Below are 24964 nucleotides of genomic sequence, written 5' to 3' on the forward strand. Positions count from 1 at the left end.
GCAGCATGGCAAAGAGAATAAAAGGCAAGTGCTGGGTTTCAGTCATAACCACCTTGGCACCGGAGTGCTGGTGGTCCCCTGATTTCCCCACACTCTCTTAAAATTATTCTTGTGTCTGTGTCTGTGTTTCTTTCATCTCTTGCAACACATTCTTCCCGGGGACCCTGTCTTTATTGGGGATGTTGCAAACCCCCGATAGACAATGAAGGGGCCATTCAGAGAAAAAGTTGAGGATATAGAGGGATTACCAAGGGCACATTGTGTTTTAGTAGTAGGGGAGGGGTGAGAGACGTGAACTAAAGAGGGGATGTGGACACAACCTATGGAGGTTAGAATGTGGGAGTTGAGAGGTGTCTTGGGGTTGTTGCGGTAGGGACTGGCACAGATGTAGATAAATGTCATCATTAGATTAGTTCCAATAAATTCAAGGCAGATAGGGGTGGCAGTATTTTGAGGTTTGGGATATGGAGAGGTGGGTGTCTGGGACTTCCTGTCAGCCCCAAATGATATGGGGAATGTGGTCTTAGACCTGGAGGTACTGGTTCAAACAATGCTTCATTTTGCTCCTGGAAAGAGAAATCACATAGATCTGTAATGATGGAAAAATAGACTGGAAGGCTGTATCACATTCAGGATAAGACTATCCCTGGGGAAGTGGGAGGGTGAATGGAAATATAGCAAGGGTCAAAGAAATCTCAATTTTTCTGTAATATTTGCATTCCTTAAACAAAAACAAGACAAAGTAAATATACCTAAATGTTAACAACATTGAAATCTAAGTGGTAGAACATTGGTGTTTATTATATTTAATGGCCAGGACATTGTAGGTACTCAGTAAATATTATTTGTTGCCTGAGCGTGCCTTTCTGTTTTAAAAGTTTCCGCAACAGACATACAAAACTCTCAAATTAACAGAGTGCTACAAGAGAATAAAAAAGGGAACGGAGTGAGGTGGGGAAGGCTTGAAAAATCCCTGTGGGATAGAGTGATTTCTGATCTATGTAGATCTATACCACCATACATGAGCCATATGGAAAATACGGGATGCAAGCTAAAGACATAGTTCTACCTCCATTTTACCTTAATGCTCTAAAGCTCTGGGTGAATAATCCAGAAAATGACCTTGAACATTTAGTCCTTTCAACAACTACCAGATCCTCACTTCTTTCCTCCAACAGACACTAGGTGGTGCTGCTGTCCAAAAATTCTGCCTTATCATGGATTTATTACTACAATCTACAGATATGTCTATAATCAATGTCTCTTGTGGACAACGTGCTAGAAATTGGGGCTATAAAGATGAATAGCCTCAACAGATTGTCCCACGATTATTCTAAACCAGGAGTGGGGAATCTTTTCATGTTGGAAGGCCACATCAATTTAGCTGTAATCAAATAAGACCACATTCAAGAAACTTCAATTAGACATACTTAAATATGCACATTGTTTTGTACAAATGTAACTACTGTGTACTTAATAGTTTCAAAAAATGAAAACTATTTGTTAATTTTTTAAGTTAACAAACCTTTTAAAGACTTTGTTGTGTCTGCTTTTTGTTGGAAAGCATTTGAATATTGGATTGCACCATGGAGGTCTGCAGTTTCAGTTGATCCTCTAGATGGCTATCAGTCATTTGTGATCTTAAGGGCGTCTTGATTTGGGTTAGGTAGGAGAATGTAGATTTGCAGCAATAAGCGGTTGAAAAGCAAGAAAGCATGTTTCAGGCATGTTGCCAAAGGTGTGGGTATTCTACTGCATTTTTCCATATTTCAATTGGATCTTTCTTGGCATTAAACAATAACTTTAAAATGTCATCTACTGACAGCTCAATCAATTCCATTTGTAGTTCTTTAGGTGCTTTGGTGATATCAACTAGGTGAGACTGAGATGCTAATTTGAGTGTGATGTAATGATTCTCAAAGTCAGTGAACCTTTCATTGTATTCTCCAATCAACAGGTCTATAACAGCCGGATATTCTTCAAATGATTCCCATGTATCATCCTGCTCATCAATGACCTTTGCTAACTGGGGAAAATGTTCATCCAAAATTTCCTTTTGAAGAAGAAGTGTTTTGAAAAAAGATAGCTCTTTTCAAAATGCTTGGATTTTTTGCCACATGTCGTATATAGACTTAGTTTTATCTTGCAAAGAAATATTCAAGTCATCTTGATTTGACATATTACACAGAAATGCTTCATTCCTATAGAAATCTTTTTTATTTTATTTTTTTGAGACAGAGTTTCACTCTGTTGCCCCAGCTAGAGTGGCATAGCATCAGCCTAGCTCACAGCAACCTCAAACTCCTGGGCTTAAGCAATCCTTCTGCCTCAGCCTCTCGAGTAGCTGGGACTATAGGCATATGCCACCATGCCCAGCTAATTTTTTCTATATATGTTTAGTTGTCTGGCTAATTTCTTTCTATTTTTAGTTGAGACGGGGGTCTCACTCTTGCTCAGGCTGGTCTCGAACTCCTGACCTCTAGTGATCCTCCCACCTCAGCCTCCCAGAGTGCTAGGATTACAGGCATGAGCCACGGCACCCAGCCTTATAGAAATCTTCTTCCAATAATTCACATTGCTGATTCTTTTCTTCATAAAATGTAACTATCTGTTTTCACAGAGATAAAATTTTGGCGAACACCTGTCCCTGCGAATCCACACTGAATACCTCATAGCTCAACTTTAGCATATTACAAAACTGACAATGCCATGTTGAATTTGCATGAATATAGTTACCAATACTTATAACTTGTTGCAAAGTGTCACTTAAAATAGCTTTAGCACAGAAATTTTGCTGATACAAGATACAATGAAAATAAATGAGTGCATCTGCATCTGTTAATACTTTATCTGTGCAATAAAACCTTCATGTTGGCCTGTCATGGAAGGTGCACCAACTATTCATATACTCACTAAATTTAGCAAATTCAGTCCAACTTCATGACATTTGTCTTGAAAGTTGTTGAAAATATTTATTCTTCGTTTTCTGCTTGCAAGAGTGCCCAAAGCAAGTAACTCTTTGTAGCAAAGAAAATCTTGTCATGACCTGAATGAAGTAAAAAACCTGCCCCAGTTCAGTAGTATCAGTTGATTCATCCAAAGTGAATAAATAATATATATTTTCCTTTTGAACTATTGCATGACGTTGTCCTGTTAAGTTGAAGACTAATTCATGCTGCCGATTAGTCATAGTGCTCCTTGAAAGAGGCAGTTGTTTGTACTTTGAAACGTTATTGGGGTCTAAGCATCCTACAACTTTGACAATGCATTCTTTCACAATTTCTACATCACTGAATGGCTTCCCTTTTTTCCCCAAGTATGTAAGCTACTTCATAAGTTGCTTCAGTGGCATTATTTCCAGGTCTTATTGCTTGAAAGAATTGTATTTGCTTTTGCTTTTCATCGTGTAATTTCTGCAATACAACTTTTTGTGCCTCTCCCTCTAATTTAAAATATTTGTGGTACTTATGAGTGTTATAATGCTGATGAGCATTGAATTTTTTAATGTTGATATTGCAGCATCACAAAGCAAGGAAACCATTTTATCTTTAGCAGAAACAAGATAATATTGCAATTCCAGATCCTCACTAAAAACTCTGTTTTCTTCCTTCAGCACTCTCTTGGTCTTCTTTGACATGATGGGCTGTTAAGCTGACAGAATTTAAAGATACTGTCAAATTGTGCAACTGTTCACAAATTCTACTTCAAACAGAAACACAGTGCACCACTGTCAAAAGCTGATAACAGACTGGCGGACTCGACCCCCATAAACTCTCACCAAACAACCTTGTGCTGTAGTGGCGCCAGTCAGGTGGGGGAAGTTAGAACTAAATCAGGAGCGTAGCAGCCTTATGGCTTACTAATGTTCTAAATGTGCTGGCTGGTCAATCTGAGAGGATTATTTTGTTAAAACTTATTTTATTCTTTGGTATTTTAAATATGTACATTTTAAAAATAAAAATATAAAAGATGGAAAATGTATTCATAAAATAAAAGGATTTGTTGTGTAAAATTTGGATTCCGTCAAAAGGCTGCACTTAAGGACCTAGAAGGCCACATGTTCCCCATTCCTGTTCTAAACTGACTGCTATTGTGTTCAGTGATCGACAGTAAAAAAAATGTGACTTTTATATAGGAGAGCACCACTGTCACAGAAATGTCCAGCTGTGGGGGTGAATAACTCTGAGCCATTCACCTTCACCATGAGCACCCTTACTCCATGACCTGGCCAAGGATTAGAACAGACAACACCGAACCCCGCTTCCAAGCCACTGTTCGGTCATCACAGCGTGCTTAGGCCCCAATGGCTATAGAAAGCCAAAGGAGGCTGAATACGGCTCATTCATCTTGGACCGCAGAGTTCCAGACGTTCAAAGCTAACTGGGAAAAACCTACCTGTTTATTGTAGAGGTCCCCGTTATTGTGAAGAAGCGAGTGTACCTGGAATAAAGGGAATGTGGACTCCCAGGACTAAAGTAGTGGGAGAAGTGGGGATGGGGGTCTGGGGAAGTCGGGTGCACTCTGACGTCTTCAAGCCCCGGTTGCAGGGGTGAGGTCCTACGAAGAGGGGAGAGAGTGGACGCAGGCCTGCAAGGCTGAAGTGGAGGGAGGGTCGGGAGGCGGGCCCGGGCTCCCTTGGCCAATCAGAGAGGCCAGGCGGGGTCTGGGGCGGGGCCTGCTGCGGGGCTTATAACCGCAGGGCTCTGCGCGGGAACGCTAACCTGGTCCAGAGTCAGCGGCGGACTCAGCTCGGCCCACGACATTTCGCGAGTCTCAAGCCTTCAGGTGAGGCCGTGCGGCCCGCGGGAGTCAGAGGCGACGGGACGGGAGGACGCAGGGGGGCTGCAGAGTGGAGGATGTCGCGCCTTCGGGAGCCGGAGGGGCCGGGGTTGGGGCTGGTGTCTCGCTTCTGCACCGCCTGGCGGGTCCGCGCCTTTGTCTTCCCGGGGCGCCGCCTTCCGCATGCCACGCCAAGCCCTCCCGGGGTCGGTCCCAAAAAGGCGGCCCGAGGGGGCGGACACCCAAAACGGCCAGTCCGCGGTAGCTGCCGGTCGGAGGGTGAGAGGACAAGGAGGAGTTTGTGGGGGCCGCCCGAAACGGGCCCTCTGGGGCTGGCCCCTCGCTCCCTCGCCTCCCCTCCCGTGGCCGTTAGCCTGGGCCCAGACAACAGTAATAGTTATTTTAAAAAGTACGCAAACTGCTCCTGACAAACTGGTCTGTGCACCCGGCCCTAATATTATTTGTTAGTTCCAGTTTCCCAGCTTTGAGATTGTGCGTCTGATCTCTTGGCAAAGGAGGGTCTTAGGGTAACTAACCTAGACTGAACCGAGGCGCGTTCGGGACCTCTGGCTGCGTGGGGGCCTCTCCGTTGTACTCCGGGCGCTGGACGTGTCTTACTCCACCAGGGTGGGGCCAGGAACGCGAGTGAGAGCTCTGCTTTCCTGCTTTTGGGGTCTCCTATTGTTTCTTCTGGACAAACCCGGGATGTTCACAGGCCGTCATGTCCACAGCCACGCATCTGATCCTCATCTCCTTGCCTCTCCCTTTGCAGAGAAAACATGGTGAAATAAGACACAACTCTTTTTCGTTTATCCCATTCTGCTGAAGTCCTGGGTCTGATCCCATTTAGCTGTCTCCTCTTACAGCGTTTATCAACCAGTGCCACAAGGAGCTATTATGAGACAAGTAATTAATTATGACCAGATTAAATCACCTTCCTCCCTTATTGTAGCACCTCAATGTGCTGTCTTTGAGCATTTGAAATGGAAAGAAATTAGTACAACTTATCTTACCCTTTTTTGTGTGTGCTGCTCCCCATCTCCCAAGAAAATGCAAAAAAAAAAAAAAAAAGTAATTGACTAGAAAGTGAAGATGCTCAACTAGTGCTATTTCCTGTTAAAAAATCATTAACCGGTTAAACCCAGTTTTTATTTTTTTCTTCTATTCCTATCTGTTCTTTTGCCTCTATCACCTCCATTTTATCTTTGCTGTGATTTTAAGAGTCGGACATATTGGCTCCGGGTTTTTAGAGCATCTTGGTTTCTAATGCATTCTGAGACAGTGCCATTTACAGTACTGCCTATCAGAAACGGGCTAATGATGTGGAATTTAAAGTATTTTAATAAAAACATGACTTTTCTAAGATCTGTTGCTGTTTTCCTTTTGAAAATCATCAGGTAAAATATGGATTGATATTAAATGTGAAAAATTTTTACTGTTACCCTTAGTCTGATGATAGTTCTGCCAGGTAAGTTTTTGTTAAAATGTTTTTCCCCCCCCCCAGGCTTTTTTTTTCAGTCAGGATGAGTGATAAGCCAGACTTGTCGGAAGTGGAGAAGTTTGACAGGTCAAAACTGAAGAAAACTAATACTGAAGAAAAAAATACTCTTCCCTCTAAGGAAAGTAAGTCATGGGGGGTTTCTAGTAGAGACAAACAATGAGAAAAGTTAATGGGTTTGGTAAATAAACCTATCTTCTAGTAAATTTTGGCACAAAGTAAGCAATATTTAGAATGCCATTGTATTTAATGTAACAGTTAAAACTACCAAATACTTTTCTTATTTGGGTTATATAAGTAAGTGATTCTCACATGATAGGCCCAGTAGTAATGGGGGAATAAGAAACTAGTTTCTTATTGGCAAATTACTAAAAACCACATTATAGCAACTTTTAGAATATTGGACTTAGCACTAAAAAATTCTTAGTTTTTGTCTACTTTTGATTATTTGGCATTTTTCTACATTTAGAAATTTGAGTCCATGGTCTCATCCCTAAAGAACCATGCAAACTCTGCAATTTTGATCTTCTCTACCTAATGACAAGATAAGGGGGAAAACAAGTTTAGATCTTGGGTATACTCAAGTCTCCCAGACTCAAGGGATCAGTTTTACCCTCTGGAATTACAGTTTGCTGGATAAATGCCAAGCATATTTGTAAAAGCTGAAGGGCATTTTTTTGTCATGTCAGCATTATGTGTGAGTTCCAAAGTTATTTAAAATTATCTAAAGGTGTATAATTTCCTAATTGTGTAGTGATAGGTAAGTCTTAATAAAATGCTTCATTTACTCCTCAGTCTCAAGTAATCTATAAAAAAGTGGCAACAGCATAAATCTACCTCTTAAATGGAAAAAAATGCACAGTTAATGCAGATATTAATGTTCAGGTGGTTAACATGCACATACACGTGTGTACACATCCACTGTGAAGATATGTGGGTAATGCCTTGGTATTCTAAGTTTAAAGCATGTATGGCAGCCTTCAATGACCTAGCAAAGAGCTCTTTGAAAGAAACTGAACTTAATCTTAGGAAAATACTTTTGTAATGATTTTTTTTTATTTCTCCCCTCCCCCCAGCTATCCAGCAGGAGAAAGAGGGTGTTCAAACATCGTAAAATGGAGATCTCTTCCCAAGAGCAAATTTCAACACTGCCTGAGAGTCTTGGTTTTAGGCTTGTTTTTTGTAAACCTATGTCTTTGTAGAGATTTTAGGCATCTTGTGATGTCTTCTCACTTATATTCCCTGGCTAAGAGCTCAGGGGTAGCCAATGTTCCCTTAAGTTCATTTTTAAACTTCCCATCAGTGCATAAATTTTAGATGACAGATGCTGTCAATAATCTCACCATTAATGACCTTTGTGTGTGTAATCCTTGTACCTCCTATAGGATAAGCCAATTTTAACCTTCTCTGTTGCTTCATAATCTTCATGAAGTTTCATGCTTTTGCAACTTCTCATAGTTTATTTTCATTTCTAATGTAGGAATAAAATAACAAATATAATCATCTTGAGACTCCTGTGGTTCATTCTTGGTCTTCTAAGTGATGGATTACACAAGGGTAACATTTTCAGCCAAACAAAATTGTTGAAGGAAAACCTCTTTAGCAGATTATCCACATGAGAAATGCTCTTCTCTGTCCAGGTCCAGGGGGCCCTGATTTGGGGAGGCTAGGTGCTTTTTCTTTAGAGTTGGAATCATAGAGTTAGAAAACCTTGGGAGAGGAGATCATATGGATAACCCCCTTATGTCAGAATGAAGAAATGAAAACACAGGGTCTGAAGGGATCTGCTGAAGGTGAATAAGGGCTAGAATTCAAGCTGGGCTCTTTTGCCTTCTGGAAAGTGTTTTTCAACTTAGTGGGAGGAAACATCCAAGGCTGGGGTTGGATGGGAAGTGGGCAGGAGGCACTTGTTAATATGCATCATACTAAGCACATCATATCTTCTATTAAGTGTAAACTCAGATGTCTCATACTTGCTAATGACCTATGGCACTGAACTTCTGGTCTAGTTCTTATACTGAACAGAATTTGCTATCTTACAAACCAAGCATTTTTGGTGTTCATGATGAACATAAGTGCTATGGACTGAATTGTGTCCCCTCTCAAAATTCATATGTTGAAACCCTAGCCCCCAGTGTGTTTGTACATGGAGATAGAGTCTTTAGGAGGTAATTAAGGTTAAATGAGACTGTAAGGGTTGGGCCCTAATCTGATAAGCCTTATAAGAAGAGGGTGGGGTAGTGAAGAGAAAGAGATATATCTCCATCATGTGAGGACACACCGAGAAGCCCATTTGCAAGCCAGGAAGAGAGTCCTTACCAGAACCTGAACCTGCTGGATCTTAATCTGATACTTCTAGCATCCAGAACTGTAAGCAAATAAATTTCTGTTGTTTAAGCCACCCAGTATATGGTATTTTGTTACGGCAGCCTGAGCTGACTAATAAAATAAGGAATACATTAAAGAGAGGTGGCTTTAGGTCGTGCTGAAGGCCTGTTTCCTAGGCTACATATGGGGACTAGTTCCTTGTTCTTCCGCCTAGGGGAAAGTCCCCGGACCTCGGACCTCGGGCAGAGAGTGCCGCGTGCACGCGCACGTAGACATCCCTCTGCTTCCCACTGTAAAGGAATACACATAAATGTACATATCCCAATCCCTGCCCTTAAACAATACTTTTATCACTTTAAATTTATTAAAACCAATCACCTGGTGATACCAGGGAAATTTTCCTCAGTAATTCCCTCAAATAGGTTTTCCATGCACCTTACCCCTGTCAGAATGGCCATTATTAAAAAGTCAAACAACAATAGATGTTGGTGTGGATGCAGAGAGAAAGGAACACTTATACACTGTTGGTGGGACTGCAAATTGTTAAAACCTCTAAGGAAAACAGTATGGACATTCCTCAAAGAAATAAATGCAGACACCATTCGATCCAGCAATCCCACTACTGGATATCTACCCAAAGGAAAAGAAGTCATTTTATCATAAAAATACCTGCACTTGAATGTTTATTGCAGCACAATTCACAATTGCAAAGATGTGGAATCAATCTAAGTATCCATCAATTCATGAGTGGATTAAGAAAATGTGATACATACACACACACATACACAAACACACCATGGAATATTACTCAGCCATAAAAAAGAATGAAATAATACCTTTTGCAGCAACTTGGGTGGAACTGGAAACCACTATCCTAAGCAAAGTATCTTAGGAATGGAAAAACAAACACCACATGTACTCTCTAATAATTGGGAACTAAACCATGGGCACAAAGAGATGTAAAGCTTATTGGAATCCAAGAAGGGGGGAGAGTGGGAGTGGGTGAAGGGTAAAAACTTACCTCGTGAATACAGTGAACACTATTAGAGTGATGGGCACACAAAAACCCTGACTTAAGCATTATACAAGGCATCCATGTAACAAAAACATTTGTACCCCCTTAATGTTTTGAAATTTTAAAAAATTCTCAGAACACTGACATTTTAAAAAATCATCTATAGTCCCACCAATTATAAGTGTTAGCCATCCAGTATAACCATACAGACTGTGGTCTATTAATATATGTATCTTTCTACAAAAGGGGATTATACCATCCATACCTATTTGCAATCTCAAGTATTATCTTACCTCCCCCTTCCTAAGGACTCACATCCTTAAATAATCTCTGGGGTTATAGAAGTGGAAGCTGTTTTCTCTGCTATAGCTTAAAGTTCCACAAGCAAAATAGTAGGTGGGCCAACTTTGATTAAGCGCCAATGAGGTGACACAATCACAGAGCTTAGCGTAGCCAGAGGATTTAAGCCTTGAAAGTAGTCATGTTGGTCAGCGATACCTTACCTCCTGCCTGAAACAGTTGTCCAATAGAATCACTCAGCCACTTGGAATTGTGTCCAAACTTGCCTCCCTGTAGCTTTTGTCCAATAGTCCCAGGACTGTGTGCTGGAGACCTGCACACGGTAGTTAATCCGTCCTCCAGTATTTGAAGTCAGATGTTGTGTGCCATCCCCCATGTCCCCTCCAGCTAACACTTCTCAGATCCTTTGGACCCAAGCTACATGGATGGGGAACCATCCTGATTGTAGATATGCTCAAATTTGCTCATTATCAGATCTCTGGATCCTGATTCTGTCATCCAACACATTTTTTCTTCTTTCAGTGTTGCCACTTGAAAATTTATACATCCGTTATAGATTCAGCAACCTCTGCATTTGCACACTAATACAGCTCAAAGGAAAGTGTAAACGTTGTCAGGTAAGCTGGGGTTGCACAATAACTCCCAGTGTTCAGTTACATCTGGTAGCCATCCTTTTCATTAAAGTATTGATCCCACTCTGGGTCACATAAGTGTTAAACTGAGTGGGAGCAGATAAGAGGTACATGGCAGGAGATGAAAGACATGTAGTTGCTTAGTGAATACTCATGCAGAAATGGAATGGGAAAAACAATTGCTCACCTTGAGTAGTTTTGCCCCACATTTCTTAAGTATATAATGTGGGGCTACTCTTCTAGTCTCTGGGTTTACTTGCCTTTCCAACCTGGGGGAGTTTCTTTTTCTAAATAAGCAGAGACTGAGATTTAGGGCCCTGAATCCATTTATTATTTGCAAAACCAACAGTACTAAGGCCTTGTGGTAGTAGTTGCATTTATGTGGAAAGGAAAAAGGCTAGAGTTAAATGATTGTCTTTTCATATGCAACCACATCCTTTGAAAATCATTGGTCAGTGTTTTTACACCTCTATCCTGTTAGTGTACACAGGCAGATATGACCTTAATTACCAAGAACAGAAAAAGGAAAAATGTCAGAAAAAAAATAATATGCTGAAAGTTAAAAGAAAAAAATTAGCCAAATAGAAATTCATGCCTACTTCATCTTTGCAAAGGGTAAAAACTCTCATTTAGTATGACTCGAAATTCTCATGAAACTGCACAGGCAAGTGAGTATTATAAACACTCCTAGAATTTAACCAATGCATACTCACACCTAATAAGAATATCTTACCCTGGGTCTCTTCAATGCATAGAAATATGTTTGATTCTTGCCTTGACAACTTTCTACCTGTATAATCTTGGGCAAGTGGCAATCTTTTGTGGTTCAGTTTCCTCATCCATAAAAATGAAGATAATAACACTATTTACTTCATAGGGATCTTGTGAAAGGTGATTGTGGTATTCCCTGAAAAGTGCTTAGCAAAATGCCTGGCACAGTTGCTGTTCAGGCAATGGTGATGCTTCCTAGTACTATAGCAATGCCCGGTTTAAATGACATTAACCAATGTAAGAGTGTCAGCTGTAAGGGTGGTAATAAAATGGAGTGCAGTAAACTGGCAAGGTCAGAGATAGGGTAAGTTCATTAAATCTTCTGGTTAATACATGCCACATGGACTACCAATGTTGAAGGAATTGTTATTTTCAGTAATAATAATTATAATTAAGTCGTCAACTTTACTATTTAAATAGTAAAGTATTTGAATAGATTGTTCTCCCCAGTCATATCAAATGGTGAGGAAACATCTCTAAAGAGCCAGGAAAGGATACTGACATAACTGTGTGGTCACTAATTAAAGGCAAAGGCATTGATTGATGGAATCACCAATATGTTTGAGGTATAGCTGGATATTCTACACATGGGAAGAACATTCATATCTTTGTAGCAATGTTTGGGTGCGGAGAGCTTATATTCGTCAGGGATTTCCAGAGAAATAAAACCAATAGGCTGGCTGGCTGGCTTGCTTGCTTGCTTGCTTCTTTCTTTCTTTTCCTTCCCTCCCTCCCTCCCTCCCTTCTTCTTCTCTCTCTCTCTCTCTCTCTCTCTCTCTGTGGAGAGATTTATTTTAAGAGATTGGCTCACATGATTATGGAGGCTGGAAAGTCCAAAATCTGCAGGGTGGGATGGTAGGCTAGAGTTCCAGGGAAAAACCAATGTTACAGTTTAAGTCCAAAGACCATCTGGCTGGAGACCCAGGAGAGAGCTGATGTTGCAACTTAAGTTCAAAGGCTGTCTGCTGCAGAGTTCACTCTTGCTTGAGGGGAGTTGGTCTTTTTGTTCTATTCAAGCCTTTGATTGGACGAGACTCATGCACATTATGGAGTGCAATCTGTTTTATTCAGGTCCATTGATTTAAATGTTAATCTCATCCAAAAACACCTTCCCAGAAACATCCAGAATAAAATATGACCACATATCTAGGCACCACAACCCAACAAAGTTGACACACAAAATTAACCATCAAAGAGCTGAATGTGGATCATCAAGAAATGACTGTTTACTCCTAACGTGAAATCTTTTCCTACTCCCTGCTTCCCACCCTTTGTCCCACCAATTTGCAACACAGTATACAGATGTTCCTCAACTTACAATGAGGCTACATCTGGGATAAACCCATTGTAAATTGAAAATATCCCAAGTCTAAAGTGCATTTTACAATAAGGAATGTGCTTTTCACAAGTCATTTTGAATTAGGGATATTTTCAACTTACAATAGGTTTATATGGACAAAACCTCACTATAACTCCAGGAGTGTACTGAATGTGTATTACTTTTGAACCAACATGAAGTCAAAAATTGCAAGGGGAGGGGCCCAAGATGGCTTACTAGAGACATTGGTTGCCAGATAATCCCAGAGGGAAGGAAAGGTTTCAGATAAAGGAGTGGGGGGAATGGCCATAGCTCAGGTGTAGTTCCGAGGGAAAGGTACCAGAGCCTGCTGGAGACTTCACAGAAAGAAATTGCAAAGCAGAACAGGAAGAAAAAAAGATACTGGCAAAGATCAACCCCAGAGAAGCTCAGAGCCCAGTGAAGGGGTAGGTGGGGGTTTCGTTTGTTCTTCCCACACATCTCTAGGCAGTGGGCTGCCCACCTGCTTGGGAACTTTTCCACCCTCACAAGCCCAAGCGCTGCTGCAACCACTGAACTGGGACCTTCTTGAAAATCAACCACTGGGTTTCCAGCCCCTTCAGAGTCCCCACCCCTGTAGCCACACCCAGAACTGAGAAGGCAGACACAATACTGCTTCTCTGTCCACAGTGTTCCTTTAACCGCCTCCAGGTCTTCAGTTTTCACGTCACGTGTTCCCGCACAGGCAGTTTCCAACTCCTGCCCAGGCTGCAGTGGCCCCGGCGAACTTGTGTGATCTTAGAGCTTAGACTTTCCATGAGGGCTTCCTTCTAGGGAGAAGGACCAGAAGAACTGGAGCGCCGGCTCTCTTCCATTCAGACTCTTTTCCTCCCTCACCCTTCCCCTGCCCACTGCAACCAAGAGGCTGATTGAGACTAGACTTTCAAAAGCGGCTGCCTCCCCTCTGCTGGTACATCCTCCAGTATGAGGTTTCCCCTTGAGGACCTGCAGTGGACATAGGGGTGCTTGGTCTGGAAGTTCCCTGCCCACTGGCACTCCCCAGAAATGCCCACCAGTGTGACAGACATGCAGGCTAGATCCCCTATCCTCAGGACTCCATCAGGTTGCTTGGGGGCACACAGGGGAGATTTGAGAACTAGACTTGGGAGCTGAGGATGGCTTGTGTGCAGAATTGATGGGAGAGTGCAGTGTGGGTCTGAGCCTAGTGACCTAGTGAAGCACTAGTCCTCTCCACAGGAAAGCCATGATTTCAGACTGGGTGGGTTCTCAGGCAAGGAAGTTCCCAACCCGTGGCACCATTGCTGCCAAGCTCAGTGAGTTTGGGTGCCCATTTGCAACCAGACACTGGAGGGAGACTCTTGGGGGAGGGAAAGAGTGAGAGGGATGAAACTCACTCCTGATAGCCAGTCAGTGAATTGTAGATGCTCCTTTCTCCATGAGCAGACTTTCCGGGTTGCTAAGGCTGCTTCAGGCCTCCTTCCCAACAGTTTAGCCCAGCAGCCTTGGAGCCAACCTTTGATCCCTGCTGAGAAAGTTCTAGGACCTACCTCTGCAGAGCCTGAAGTCAGGCTTGCCTACCCTAGCCTGGCCCAGCCTCATTCCTACAACCACCTCTGCTGTCGTGGAGAACATGCAATCTCCTGGGAGCTACAGGGCCCCTCCCACTGCCTGGAGCATTCAAGTGTTTCTCCTGAGGGGCTAGAGCCCATTACAGGTACCAAAGAACGTCACTGCAGTTGGCTCTTTCCTGCAAGTGCCAACTACTGACAGGGAGAACAACTGTAGAGCCCATTACAGCATTTACTGACTCAATCAAACAGGGCATGGCTGATTCTTACAAACACCACCCACCATCTCAGAGATTAAGCTGGGGGTCCCAATGCAATTCACACTCCTGGGGGGAGGGGAAGACAACAGAAAAGAAGCAGCCTGAGGGGGCACTGCTTTCTAAGAGAGGAATAAAAGTTGCAGGTGGCTCAAGCTGTGAGGGGTCTCCCTCCTTTACTGCAGACCCCTGGGCTGATCGGGGAGCTGCTCAGAGTATGTGCAGAGACACTGCACTGGAGAGCAGGCACAGCAGAGATCTGGTGACTACCAATCCTAGTTTTCTGCAGCCAACGCCATCCTGATCACTCTGGTGCACGGTGACGGTCTGCTTGGGACTCAGCTTTCCAGAAGTAGCCTTTGCATCACCTCCATGGGGCCGGGGAGAGAGCAGACAGAATGGATGCTCCCCCATGCTGTGCCCTGAAACTAGGGGCCAAGCACACCTCCCCCTTTGTGGGATCTGAGCAGAGGAGGAGTTTCAGATGCCACAGGCACCACCTGGGAAGCCTTGGGTGACTACCTCAGTGGGTTCTGGGTTGGGGAGGGGGCTTGGCTGACCAGCAGCTCCAGCCCACCTACGCAGTCCCTGGGCCTCTGAGACAAACTCCTGCCTGCACTACTGGGCATCAGCAGTCTCCACGCTGGTGGAACAGACCTCCATCTGTGCAGCTGTGCCCCCATAAACCCCAGATCCAGCTCTGAAACTCTTGCTGCGCCCGAGCCCAAGGCTCTACCCCTGTAGCTCCAGGGCCCCTGCTGAGCCTGCAACACCACCCCTGAGATTCCAGAAATGTGCCTGAGCCCCAAGATCCTACCCTTGAGTCTCCACCACTGCTGCTGGGCCAGCGGAACCTCCCCGAGGTCCAACACTTCACCCAGGACCCCCCAGCCCTGAGCAGCCATTACTCCTGGACCTGGTTCATGCAAATACCCACAGTCCAGTCATACATGACTGGTGCCTAAATAGACTCACCCAGCTGCCACTGCCACCTCCCTTGGGTGACCTGGGCCAGAGCAATCCTCCACAACAGCCACTGTGGAGAGGGTCACATCCAGCCCTCAACTCAAACTTCCAACAATGAACTGGGAAAAGCCCTTTACCCCACACACAGATCATTCAGCACTGGGTCCAGCTGTGGTAATCACAGGGGAATAGGTCAAAAAAGAACAATACTTATTCATCTTTTGGATGAGGGGAGGCTCCAATGTGAACAGATCAAGCCCTATGTGCAGTGGTTCAGCCAGCGAAGTGCAGCCATTGGCCCAAAGTTGGGGAGAGTGACCAGGGCTGAATCAATCACAGTCTTCCTGTAATATTCAGCTTGGAGGTTGAGGGAAATGGGAGCACAAATCTTTGCCCGTTTATTTTTTGTTTCCTTACTTGTTTATATTCATGATTTAAAAATATGAATCCAGACCTGGAAATGAGTTAGTTCACTTGTCCCTTGCATCAAATAAGAAGAGCATGGTTAGCCAGTAATAAAACTAAGATGACAGCATTTTCTTTAAACAATTTGAATTTTAATATTCATTTTAATGTTAATATATTTTAATTTCCATTGTGTTCTTTCCTGGTCCAATGGATTTTTATTTGTTTCATTTTTGGGTAAGTGTACTGCTGAATTTTGAAGCAGTTGGTGATTTTCTAATTGCTTTTCTTTTGATTTCTTCCTGTATTTGCAGAGAAAGAACATTCTCTGGGATTTCAATCCTTAGAAATTTATTGTGGTTTTATTTAACAATTAATATTTGGTCATTTTTGTTAAGCATTGCATTTTGACTTTTAAAAATGTTATAAATAACCTTTTATTTAGTATGTCACTTTAAAGGATGTTACTCTTGGCTAAAAAATGAAAAAAAAATTTAGGTAAACTACAAGAATCAAAACTTTTCTTGAATGGAAAAATAAGCACCACATGTACTCACCATCAAATTGGTTTCACTGATCATCACCTAAGAGCACATTTAGGAATAACATTAATCGGGTGTTGGGCAGATGTGGCGGGGGGAGGGGATGGGTGTATACATACATAATGAGTGCGATGCGCACCATCTAGGGGATGGACACGCTTGAAGCTCTGATTGGGGGGCAGGGAGGGAGGTCAAGGGCAATATACATAACCTAAACTTTTGTACCCCCATAATATGCTGAAATTAAAAAAAGATTAAAAAAACTTTTCTTGAGCCCATCAGAAGAGGGATAAGACTCTTCTAGAAGAGACCCACACACAGATTATTCTCTCTTTGACAGAGCACCACCTGCTCAAGGGAAAAATGTGGGCAGGTAGGATACTAGAGAGGGTTTCCCTGTGTAGTAAGGTCAGGAAGGGGGCAGTTTCACCTCCAGAGGTCCTCTTGGGATTGATAGAGACAGGATGTAGTACAAATAAGTCCCTTTGTCGAGATTAGTACTTATTATTATTCAGGAAAATTATAACAATCTTATAAAAAGATTTGGAAAAAAGTGCTTGCTGCACAAAGAGACCAAGAAAACTACCATGAAATCAACTGCATGTACACCTGCTGGGTGGTGCCTCAAAATTATGGAACAAAACTTTGGATGCCAAAGGAGTCATGTGCCTTTTCCTGTGGACCATTAGAAAAAAAAACCATTTTCACTAAGCCACTGAATTTATCATGCTAGTTGTTGCTGCTTCAAAATGCCAATGTTTTAATTTAATAAGAAATATTTTCCCAAAGTTTTTCATATATACTGATCTCATACATATATTCTTATGAGAAGCAATTTTAAGAAATAAAATCCATTAGAGTATTTTCATTGTGCTATGAGTGTTTAGCATTTGTAAATTCAGAAATCAAATAGGAGCATTAATAAAACCACCATAGAAAACATCCAAATGGGGCTGTGAATTGAAGACAGTGAGCATAACGATACTGACACAGATGAATTATCAGTATGAGGATAGAATAATGGGGTCGAGGACCAGAAGTGAATGTGAATACATGTGATCATTCACTTCAGTGGTTGACTGAGGAACAGGGACACCTAGTGAGCGATCATGATCTAATAGTGTGGTTTACTGAAAAGACAAAATAAGGGAAAGAGATAATGCTTAAATAACAAATTATAAATTGATTATATTGATTACATGTTGAAATGTTATTTTAGATATATTGGATTAAATAAAATATGCTATTAAAATAAACAGCAACTAATTATAAGCACCCATCTGGAGAAAATAGTATTTATAAGACAAACATACTGCAATCAAACTTTTTTCAACATTACCTATATTATGGAGTTCATTTAAAAATATAAGCAAGGACCCAAGCACAGTATAAAATAATTAAATCAAAAAGTTCAAGAAACAGTATGTACTGCTAGGCTCTCTAGAAAGTTACTACTTTAACTTTTCAGATTTATCTGATTATGTTCCTTTCCAGGCTATAATCTTTTGTTTTGGAACATGCAAGCATTCATGACTTGCATCTGTGTATAGTGAAGATGATGGGAGGGTCCAATTAGAGCTGCTCAAGCCCAACTCTGCTCTCAGCCAGCCAATGAGCCACAGACATTGGTCCAATGTGTGATGAAGTGTCCCACGTGAACCAATAAGAGTATTCCTGGGATATTCAGACTTGAAGTTGAGAGAGAAATCTGTGATTCAATGGGTGTGTTTCTTTTCCTGCCAGTTGTTTCTTTGTGGGATATGCTGTATGGTTTTTATCATGGTGATAAGAGTATGAATGCAGAGCTATGAAGTGGACATAGCCACTGCTTCTCCCATCACATAGGAAAACAATGGAAACAAATTAATAAAATTAAAGTGATTCACCCAGTTTTCATCCCCATTTTCTTCCTCAAGCTATTTGAATGTTCAATTATTTTATTTTCTCACATCTGGGTATATGTACCTGTCAAAATAAAACCTACCACATTAACTTTGCAGGATGAAAAGCCAGTCCCCCCAGTACAGTGGCCAATACAATGGGATTGATCCAGATTCATGGCCCATCACTGCTCTCCCCTCCTTTGATCATGGCCTATTGCTCCTATATAAGAGGAGAATGAGGGTAAGTTGGGAAGGAGGAAGCTTGAAAAAACATGGCCATTTACTATTTCTTCTTATTTTGAGGAACTTTAAAAGGAAATCTAGGATCCCAGTTGGATTTGGTGGGCCCTTAAGAAGGACTTTTGGCACCTGGGCTCCTCTAGATGGGTCATCAATCCAGTCCTTTTCATCTTGCCCTGCATCCATCTGAGGGTTGTAACAGGTCAGTCCTATCTCTCAAGGCCTCTGCTGTTGCCATGGAATCCTGCAACCTGTCCAGAATGTTACTACCCCTGTTTTCAAGATATTCCTATACAGAGGTAAGTGTGAACAATGTCAGCTCTTGATGTTGGAGTAAGGCAGGGACCATATGGCTTCGGGTGGACCAGATGGTTGTTCAGGTATTTAGTCATTCACCTCTGTGAAATTTGTTTGAAGGAGCAATAATATGCATAATTACTATGCTTGTTATGATACTTTGGCATATGAATTCTATTCCTTTCAGGGACTCAGAGGTCTTTCACAGATGGAATCTTTTCAGAGAGGTAAGGAGACTTAATCCAAGATCATATAGCTACAGGGTTAGATCTGATACCAGGACCCAGGTTGATCTCCTTCCTGAATCTTACTCCAGTGTCATAAAATGGGATTTGAGTTTTTGAGCCTATCAGAGGTTAACAGAGACCATTCTACCCTGTATTAACCTACGTGACAGAAATACCTTAAAATATAAGGAAATGCATAATTGATTTGCTTCACCTTACTCAATCTCCACTTGAGAATCAATTAAAATGGAATTGCATAAGCAAGTGTTTCCCTTAACCAAACTCCACTAGTGTATCCTCACACTGGCCCCCATTATGACACTGTTTGTATGTACTTTGTTAAGCACAATGGAGAAGGATGGATTATGATTGAATTGTGAGGTGTTAAGGAGACTCCTGTAAGGAGAGGTCGATGAGGAATATAGGAAATTTAGTGGCCCAAATTAAAGAGAATCAGGTATTGGGACCAGGTTCTTGCTCAGTTTCTTTCACCAACTACTTACTTCATATATTAACCATTCTCTCTGTGTGTATATTGGTTTGTCTGTGTCCAGAGATCCACAAGTGGGAGAGGACATCTGAAATAGAAACTTCATGCCACATCAGGTTGTAAGCTCTGGCAAAGAGTACAAAGATCTGCTATATGGGAGGGGTCACCCTACTAGGGTCAAGTGTAAAACCATTCCAGAGTCTACCACACTGGTCCAAAGAACAAAGTATTAGTATGTATGGACATACCCTGATTGTGGCACCCAGCAGCATCTCAAGAAGTGTATCTTGCATGGCACTATATGTCAGATTCATGAAGGTTGCTCATTCCTAGGTACTAATCCGGTTGAGAGGTTGTGTCTGTTTTCCCCTCCTTTTGACTTTGGGAAAGCCTGTGATGACTTCAACCAATAGAGTATGGTGAAAGTGATGTTATACCAGCTTCAGACCTAATCTTTAAGAGGGCTGGAAGCTTCTGCCTTGCTGCTTTTGATCCCTGATATTCCATGTAAGAAGTCTGCCGATTTTGTTGGAAACACCACATAGAGAGGCTCTGAGAGCCTATGAAGAGGGACAGGGGCCCAACTGAGCCAGGCCTCCAACCAGCTTTTTCAAAGCACCAGGTATGTGAGTGAAGGTTGTCTAAAACATTGCAGAGTAACTTTATGTGACTATAATGCAGAAACATTATATGAATACCGCCGAGTGTCCTTAGTCTGGTCTAAATTTTTATGGGTCATTTATACTTCTCATCTGTACAATATTTGGAATAGAAAATATGAAATTCCTCCAATGCAATACGTAAAGTTACATAGCAAATTTTTCCAAAATATTTTAAGTAATCATCTGTACTTGAAAAGTGGCAGAAATTAATAGAAAACTGAGACTACAGGGTAGTTCTCTATGTGGCTTTGGACTAACCCAATTCTTCCCTCTTTCTCACTTTTAGTTCTCAAGAATAACCTTAGAATGTGCTGGGAATGCAACATCCTGAGACTAGAAGGGACTGGCTGGAAAAGCTCAGGCTCTGTTCCAGGCTCCCTTAGGGAAAGAATGCCCTTTGGCACTTGGCCAGCATATCTTGTTGTCCCTGGGATATAAAACCCAGGGCTGGCTGCTTTCCAGATCTCTCAGATACTGTGCAAGAGGGGCGTGTGAAAATGAGACTCCATAGGCTGATTTCCCGAGCCTAGGGTTCCCGACTCATGATGAATTCTAAGCTTCTGTTGTCTCTTGTTCCTATCTGTAATTAATAAATTCACTTCATGTACCTTGTTACATGTGTGGGTTTTTTGTCTCATCTGACTCAGGCAAGCTGGTAACCAGTGTACAGTGAACCTGCTTTTCAGTGTAACTATGGACTTGTAAACGATCACATCTTCAGTGAGAATATGGCTTTTTCCTATTGGGAAAGGGAGATGTCAAGGAAAATTCTATCCCTTGTTCTTTACTCTGGGTGGGGAAAAAAGTCTTCTTGAATATTTGTAATCACAAAACTTACTTCATGTGGCTTTTGGGTTCAAATTAAAACTATCAGGGCGGTACATTTAATTTCTAAAAACAAACCCACAGAGGTAGCAAATGCAAATCTGATCCTTTCTGGAGGGTCTTAATCTTTTTTTTTTTTTTTTTTTACATTATAAAACTAATTTATTTATTTATTTTATTTCAGCATATTACGGAGGTACAAAGATTTAGGTTACGTACATTGCCCTTGCCCCACCTGAGTCAGAGCTTCAAGAGAGTCTGTCCCCTAGATGATGCACACCACACTCATTATGTGTGTATATACCCATCCCCTCCTCCCCCCTCCCATCTGCCCAACACCCAATGAATGTTACCACTATATATGCACTTAAGTGTTGATTAGTTAATACCAATTTGATGGTGAGTACATGTGGTGCTTGTTTTTCCATTCTTGGGATACTTCACTGAGTAGAATGGGTTCCAGCTCTATCCAGGATAATACAAGAGGTGCTAGATCACCATTGTTTTTTGTGACTGAATAGAACTCCATGGCATACATCTTTGTGTAAAGGTAACCTTTAGTTACTTTTGTGTGTGTGTGTGTATGTGTGTGCATGTATGGACGTGCATGCTTGTGCATGTGTGTGTGTAGTAAGAGCATCTAAAATCTATTCTTTAAGAAAATTTTAGGCCGGGCGCGGTGGCTCACGCCTGTAATCCTAGCACTCTGGGAGGCCGAGGCGGGTGGATTGCTCAAGGTCAGGAGTTCGAGACCAGCCTGAGCGAGACCCCGTCTCTACTAAAAATGGAAAGAAATTATATGGACAACTAAAAATCTATATAGAAAAAATTAGCCGGGCATAGTGGCGCATGCCTATAGTCCCAGCTACTCGGGAGGCTGAGGCAGTAGGATCGCTTAAGCCGAGGAGTCTGAGGTTGCTGTGAGCTAAGCTGACGCCACGGCACTCACTCTAGCCTGGGCAACAAAGTGAGACTCTGTCTCAACAAAAAAAAAAAAAAAAAAAAAAAAAAAAAAAAAAAAAAAAAAAAAAAAATTTTAAATATATAACACAATATTATTATAGAAAGAAAAGGATTAATGTCTTATGCTTCAATTTGGATGGAACTGGAGACCATTATCCTAAGTGAAATATCTCAAGAGTGGAAAAACAAATAGGACTGCTTTTGCTGAACCCCTAGACTTTGATAGCATTTGTTTCTTTTGTCATTGAGTTTGAGGAATCTTTTTTTTCCATCTCAATTTCATTATCTGTACAATAATCATTAAGCAGCAGGCTGTTTGATTTCCATGACTTGTGTAAATGTGAGTGTTTCTCTTGGAATTGATTTCTAGTTTTATTTCACAGTGGTCTGAGAAGGCACATGGTATGATTTTGATTTTTTTGAATTTGTTGAAACATGTTTTGTGGCCTAAGATATGATCAGTCTTGGAGAATGTCCCATGAACTCATGAGAAGAATGTATATTCAGTAGTTTTTGGATAGAATGTCCTGTAAATGTCTGTTAGGTCCATTTTTTTCTAGAGTTCCATTTAAGTCCATTGTTTCTTTATTACTTTTCTGCTTCAGTGATATGTCCAGCTTTGTCAGTGGGGTGTTGAAGTTTCCGGCAATTATGATGTTACTATTTATCTCTTTACTTAGATCTAGTAGAATTTGCTTTATGAATCTGGGAGCTCATATGTTACACGCATATATATTTAGGATTGTTATGTCTTCTTGTTGAATTGATCCCTTTACCCCTTATATAGTGACCATCTTTGTCTTTCTTTACCATTGTTGATTTAAAATCAATTTTATCTGATATGAGAATGGCTACACTTGCTCTCTTTTGGTTTCCATTTGCATGGGATATTTTTTTCATCCCTTTACCTTATGTCTGTGTGAGTCCTTGTGGGTTATATGTGTTTCTTGGAGACAGCAGATATTTGAGTTTTGTTTTTTCATCCATTAAGCCAGTCTATGTCTTTTGAGTGGGGCATTGAGACCATTAATGTTGAGCAATATAATTGATATGTAGAATGTTGTTCTTTTCATCATGTTAGGTATACCTTATTGCTTTGTGTTCTCTTTTGTGTATTGTTTTATATGAGCTCAAAGCTTTAGCTTTTAGGTGATTTTACACTGGTGTGTATCTATTGTCCTGATCTTTGTATAATGCAGTTCTGAGTACTTCCTGCGGGCAGGTCTGATCATGACAAATTCCCTCAGTGTTTGCTTGTCTGGAAAAGTCCTTATTTCTTGTTCATACATGAAACTTAGTTTTGCATGATACAAAATTCTAGGATGGCAGTTGTTCTGTTTGAGGAGAGTGAAGATGGGGTTCCAATTCCTTCTGGCTTGTAAGGTCTCTGCTGAGAAGTTTGAAGTTAGCCTGATAGGTTTTTCTTTGTAACTTACTTAGTGTTTTTGCCTAATGGCTTGTAAGAGTTCCTCCTTTGTGTTGACTTTGGCCTGTCTGATGACGATATATCTTGGTGATTCCCTCTCTGCAATGAATCTCCTAGGTATTCATTAAGATTCTTGTGTCTGGATGTATAAATCTCCAGAAATACCAGGGAAGTTTTCCTCAATTATTCCCTGAAATAGGTTTTCCAGACCTTGTGCTGTTTCTTCTTCACCATCAGGGTTGCCTATAATTCTTATATTTGACTGTTTTACATAATCCCATATTTATCATAGACTTTGTTCTTTCCTCTTGATTCTTTGTTCTTTATTTTTGACTCGCTGGTTTAATTTGAATGAGTTGTCTTCAAGCTCTGAAATTTTTTCTTCTGCCTGGACTAATATATTCTTAAAGTTTCCACTGTGTTTTGTATTTCCTTAAATGAATTTTTCATTTCAAGAAGTTCTCTTTGGTTTTTTAAAAATGTCTATCTCTTTAGTAAATTTTTCATTCATTTCCTGAATTGTTTTTCTAGTTTCTTTGAGTTTGTTTTCCATTTTATCTTGGATTTCGTTGAGCTTCCTTATAATACATATTTGGAATTCTTCATCTGTCATTTCAATATTTTGGTTAGGATCCACTGATAGAGATCTGCTGTACTCATTTGTGGGGTGTCCTTTCACTCTGATTTTTCATACTGCCAGAGTTCTTGTACTGATTCCTTCTCAACTGGAGCAGCTGTCACTTGTTTTTGGATTTTCTTTTGTTTAGATGGGGTTTTCCCCTCCCCTCACTCTTAAGGGTGTGTCTGTAGCATATGTTGGGTAAGGACCCTTGGCTTTGCTTGTGGGTGCTTTGATGGGGTCTAGGTTCTGGATGGAAACCTTGGTTCTAGTTATCCTTAGTGTGGTGTTTTTCTCAGATGCTATTTATTTGTAGGCTGTGGTAGTGGTGTCCTATGTGTGTGGGCAGATTCTTTGTCTCTTGTTGATGAGAATGATGGAGGTCTTTGACATTTTTTCTCTTTCCCTAGCCCTGTGGTCTTCTTAACAGTGTGAATTACATTGGGATGCCCAGTTTAATCTCTGAGACGGTAGATATTGCTTGTGGGTAAGAATCAGCTATGCTTTATATGATTGAGTCTGTAAATACTGTAAAGGGCTGAACAAGTTGGCCTCCCTGCCAGTAAGTGGTGCTTGCTGGAAACAGCCAGCTGCAGTGTTGTATTTTGGGACCCATGACCAGCTCTAACCTCTCAGGAGAAGATTGCCCCAGTTGGTGGGCAGGGCCCTGGAGCACCCAGTGGACTCCTCATTCTCTAGCACAGCAGAGGTGGGTGGAGGAGTGAGCCTGGGTGGGGTTGGGTCAGATGATCCTGCATTCAGGCTCCAGAAAGTCAGGCACAAGAGCTGTCTCATCAGGAGTCAAGGGTCCATTCCCAGGATGCTGAGGAAAGCCACCAAGAAGGAACTGAAATGGCCGCACAAAGCCAGAAAGTCTGCTCGTGGGGGAGGGGCTGTTTGGGATTCACAGTCTGGTTGTCAGACGTGGGTTTTGCTCTTCTCCTTCTTCCTGT

General features: G+C 41.6%; 1 protein-coding gene across 1 annotated transcript; it reads left to right on the forward strand.

Annotated features, from left to right (window-relative positions):
- Positions 1-4736: 4736 nt before the first annotated feature.
- LOC138378154 (thymosin beta-15A) lies at positions 4737-7774 on the forward strand. Its single transcript, XM_069463462.1, has 3 exons — positions 4737-4785; positions 6284-6402; positions 7354-7774. Exons 2-3 carry the CDS (start codon positions 6303-6305, stop codon positions 7389-7391), a joined length of 138 nt encoding a protein of 45 aa, XP_069319563.1. The 5' UTR covers positions 4737-4785; positions 6284-6302; the 3' UTR covers positions 7392-7774.
- The last annotated feature ends 17190 nt before the right edge of the window (positions 7775-24964 follow it).

This window comes from Eulemur rufifrons, chromosome 30 (genome assembly GCF_041146395.1).
Source record: "Eulemur rufifrons isolate Redbay chromosome 30, OSU_ERuf_1, whole genome shotgun sequence".
Lineage (NCBI taxonomy): Eukaryota > Metazoa > Chordata > Mammalia > Primates > Lemuridae > Eulemur > Eulemur rufifrons.

What these genes read in the sequence shown, in the direction of transcription:
- LOC138378154 (XM_069463462.1), top strand. Translation starts at nt 6,303, where the DNA reads ATGAGTGATAAGCCAGACTTGTCGGAAGTGGAGAAGTTTGACAGGTCA. An exon ending in TACTCTTCCCTCTAAGGAAA is followed by an intron (nt 6,403 to 7,353) that starts GTAAGTCATGGG and finishes CCCTCCCCCCAG; the next exon opens with CTATCCAGCAGGAGAAAGAG.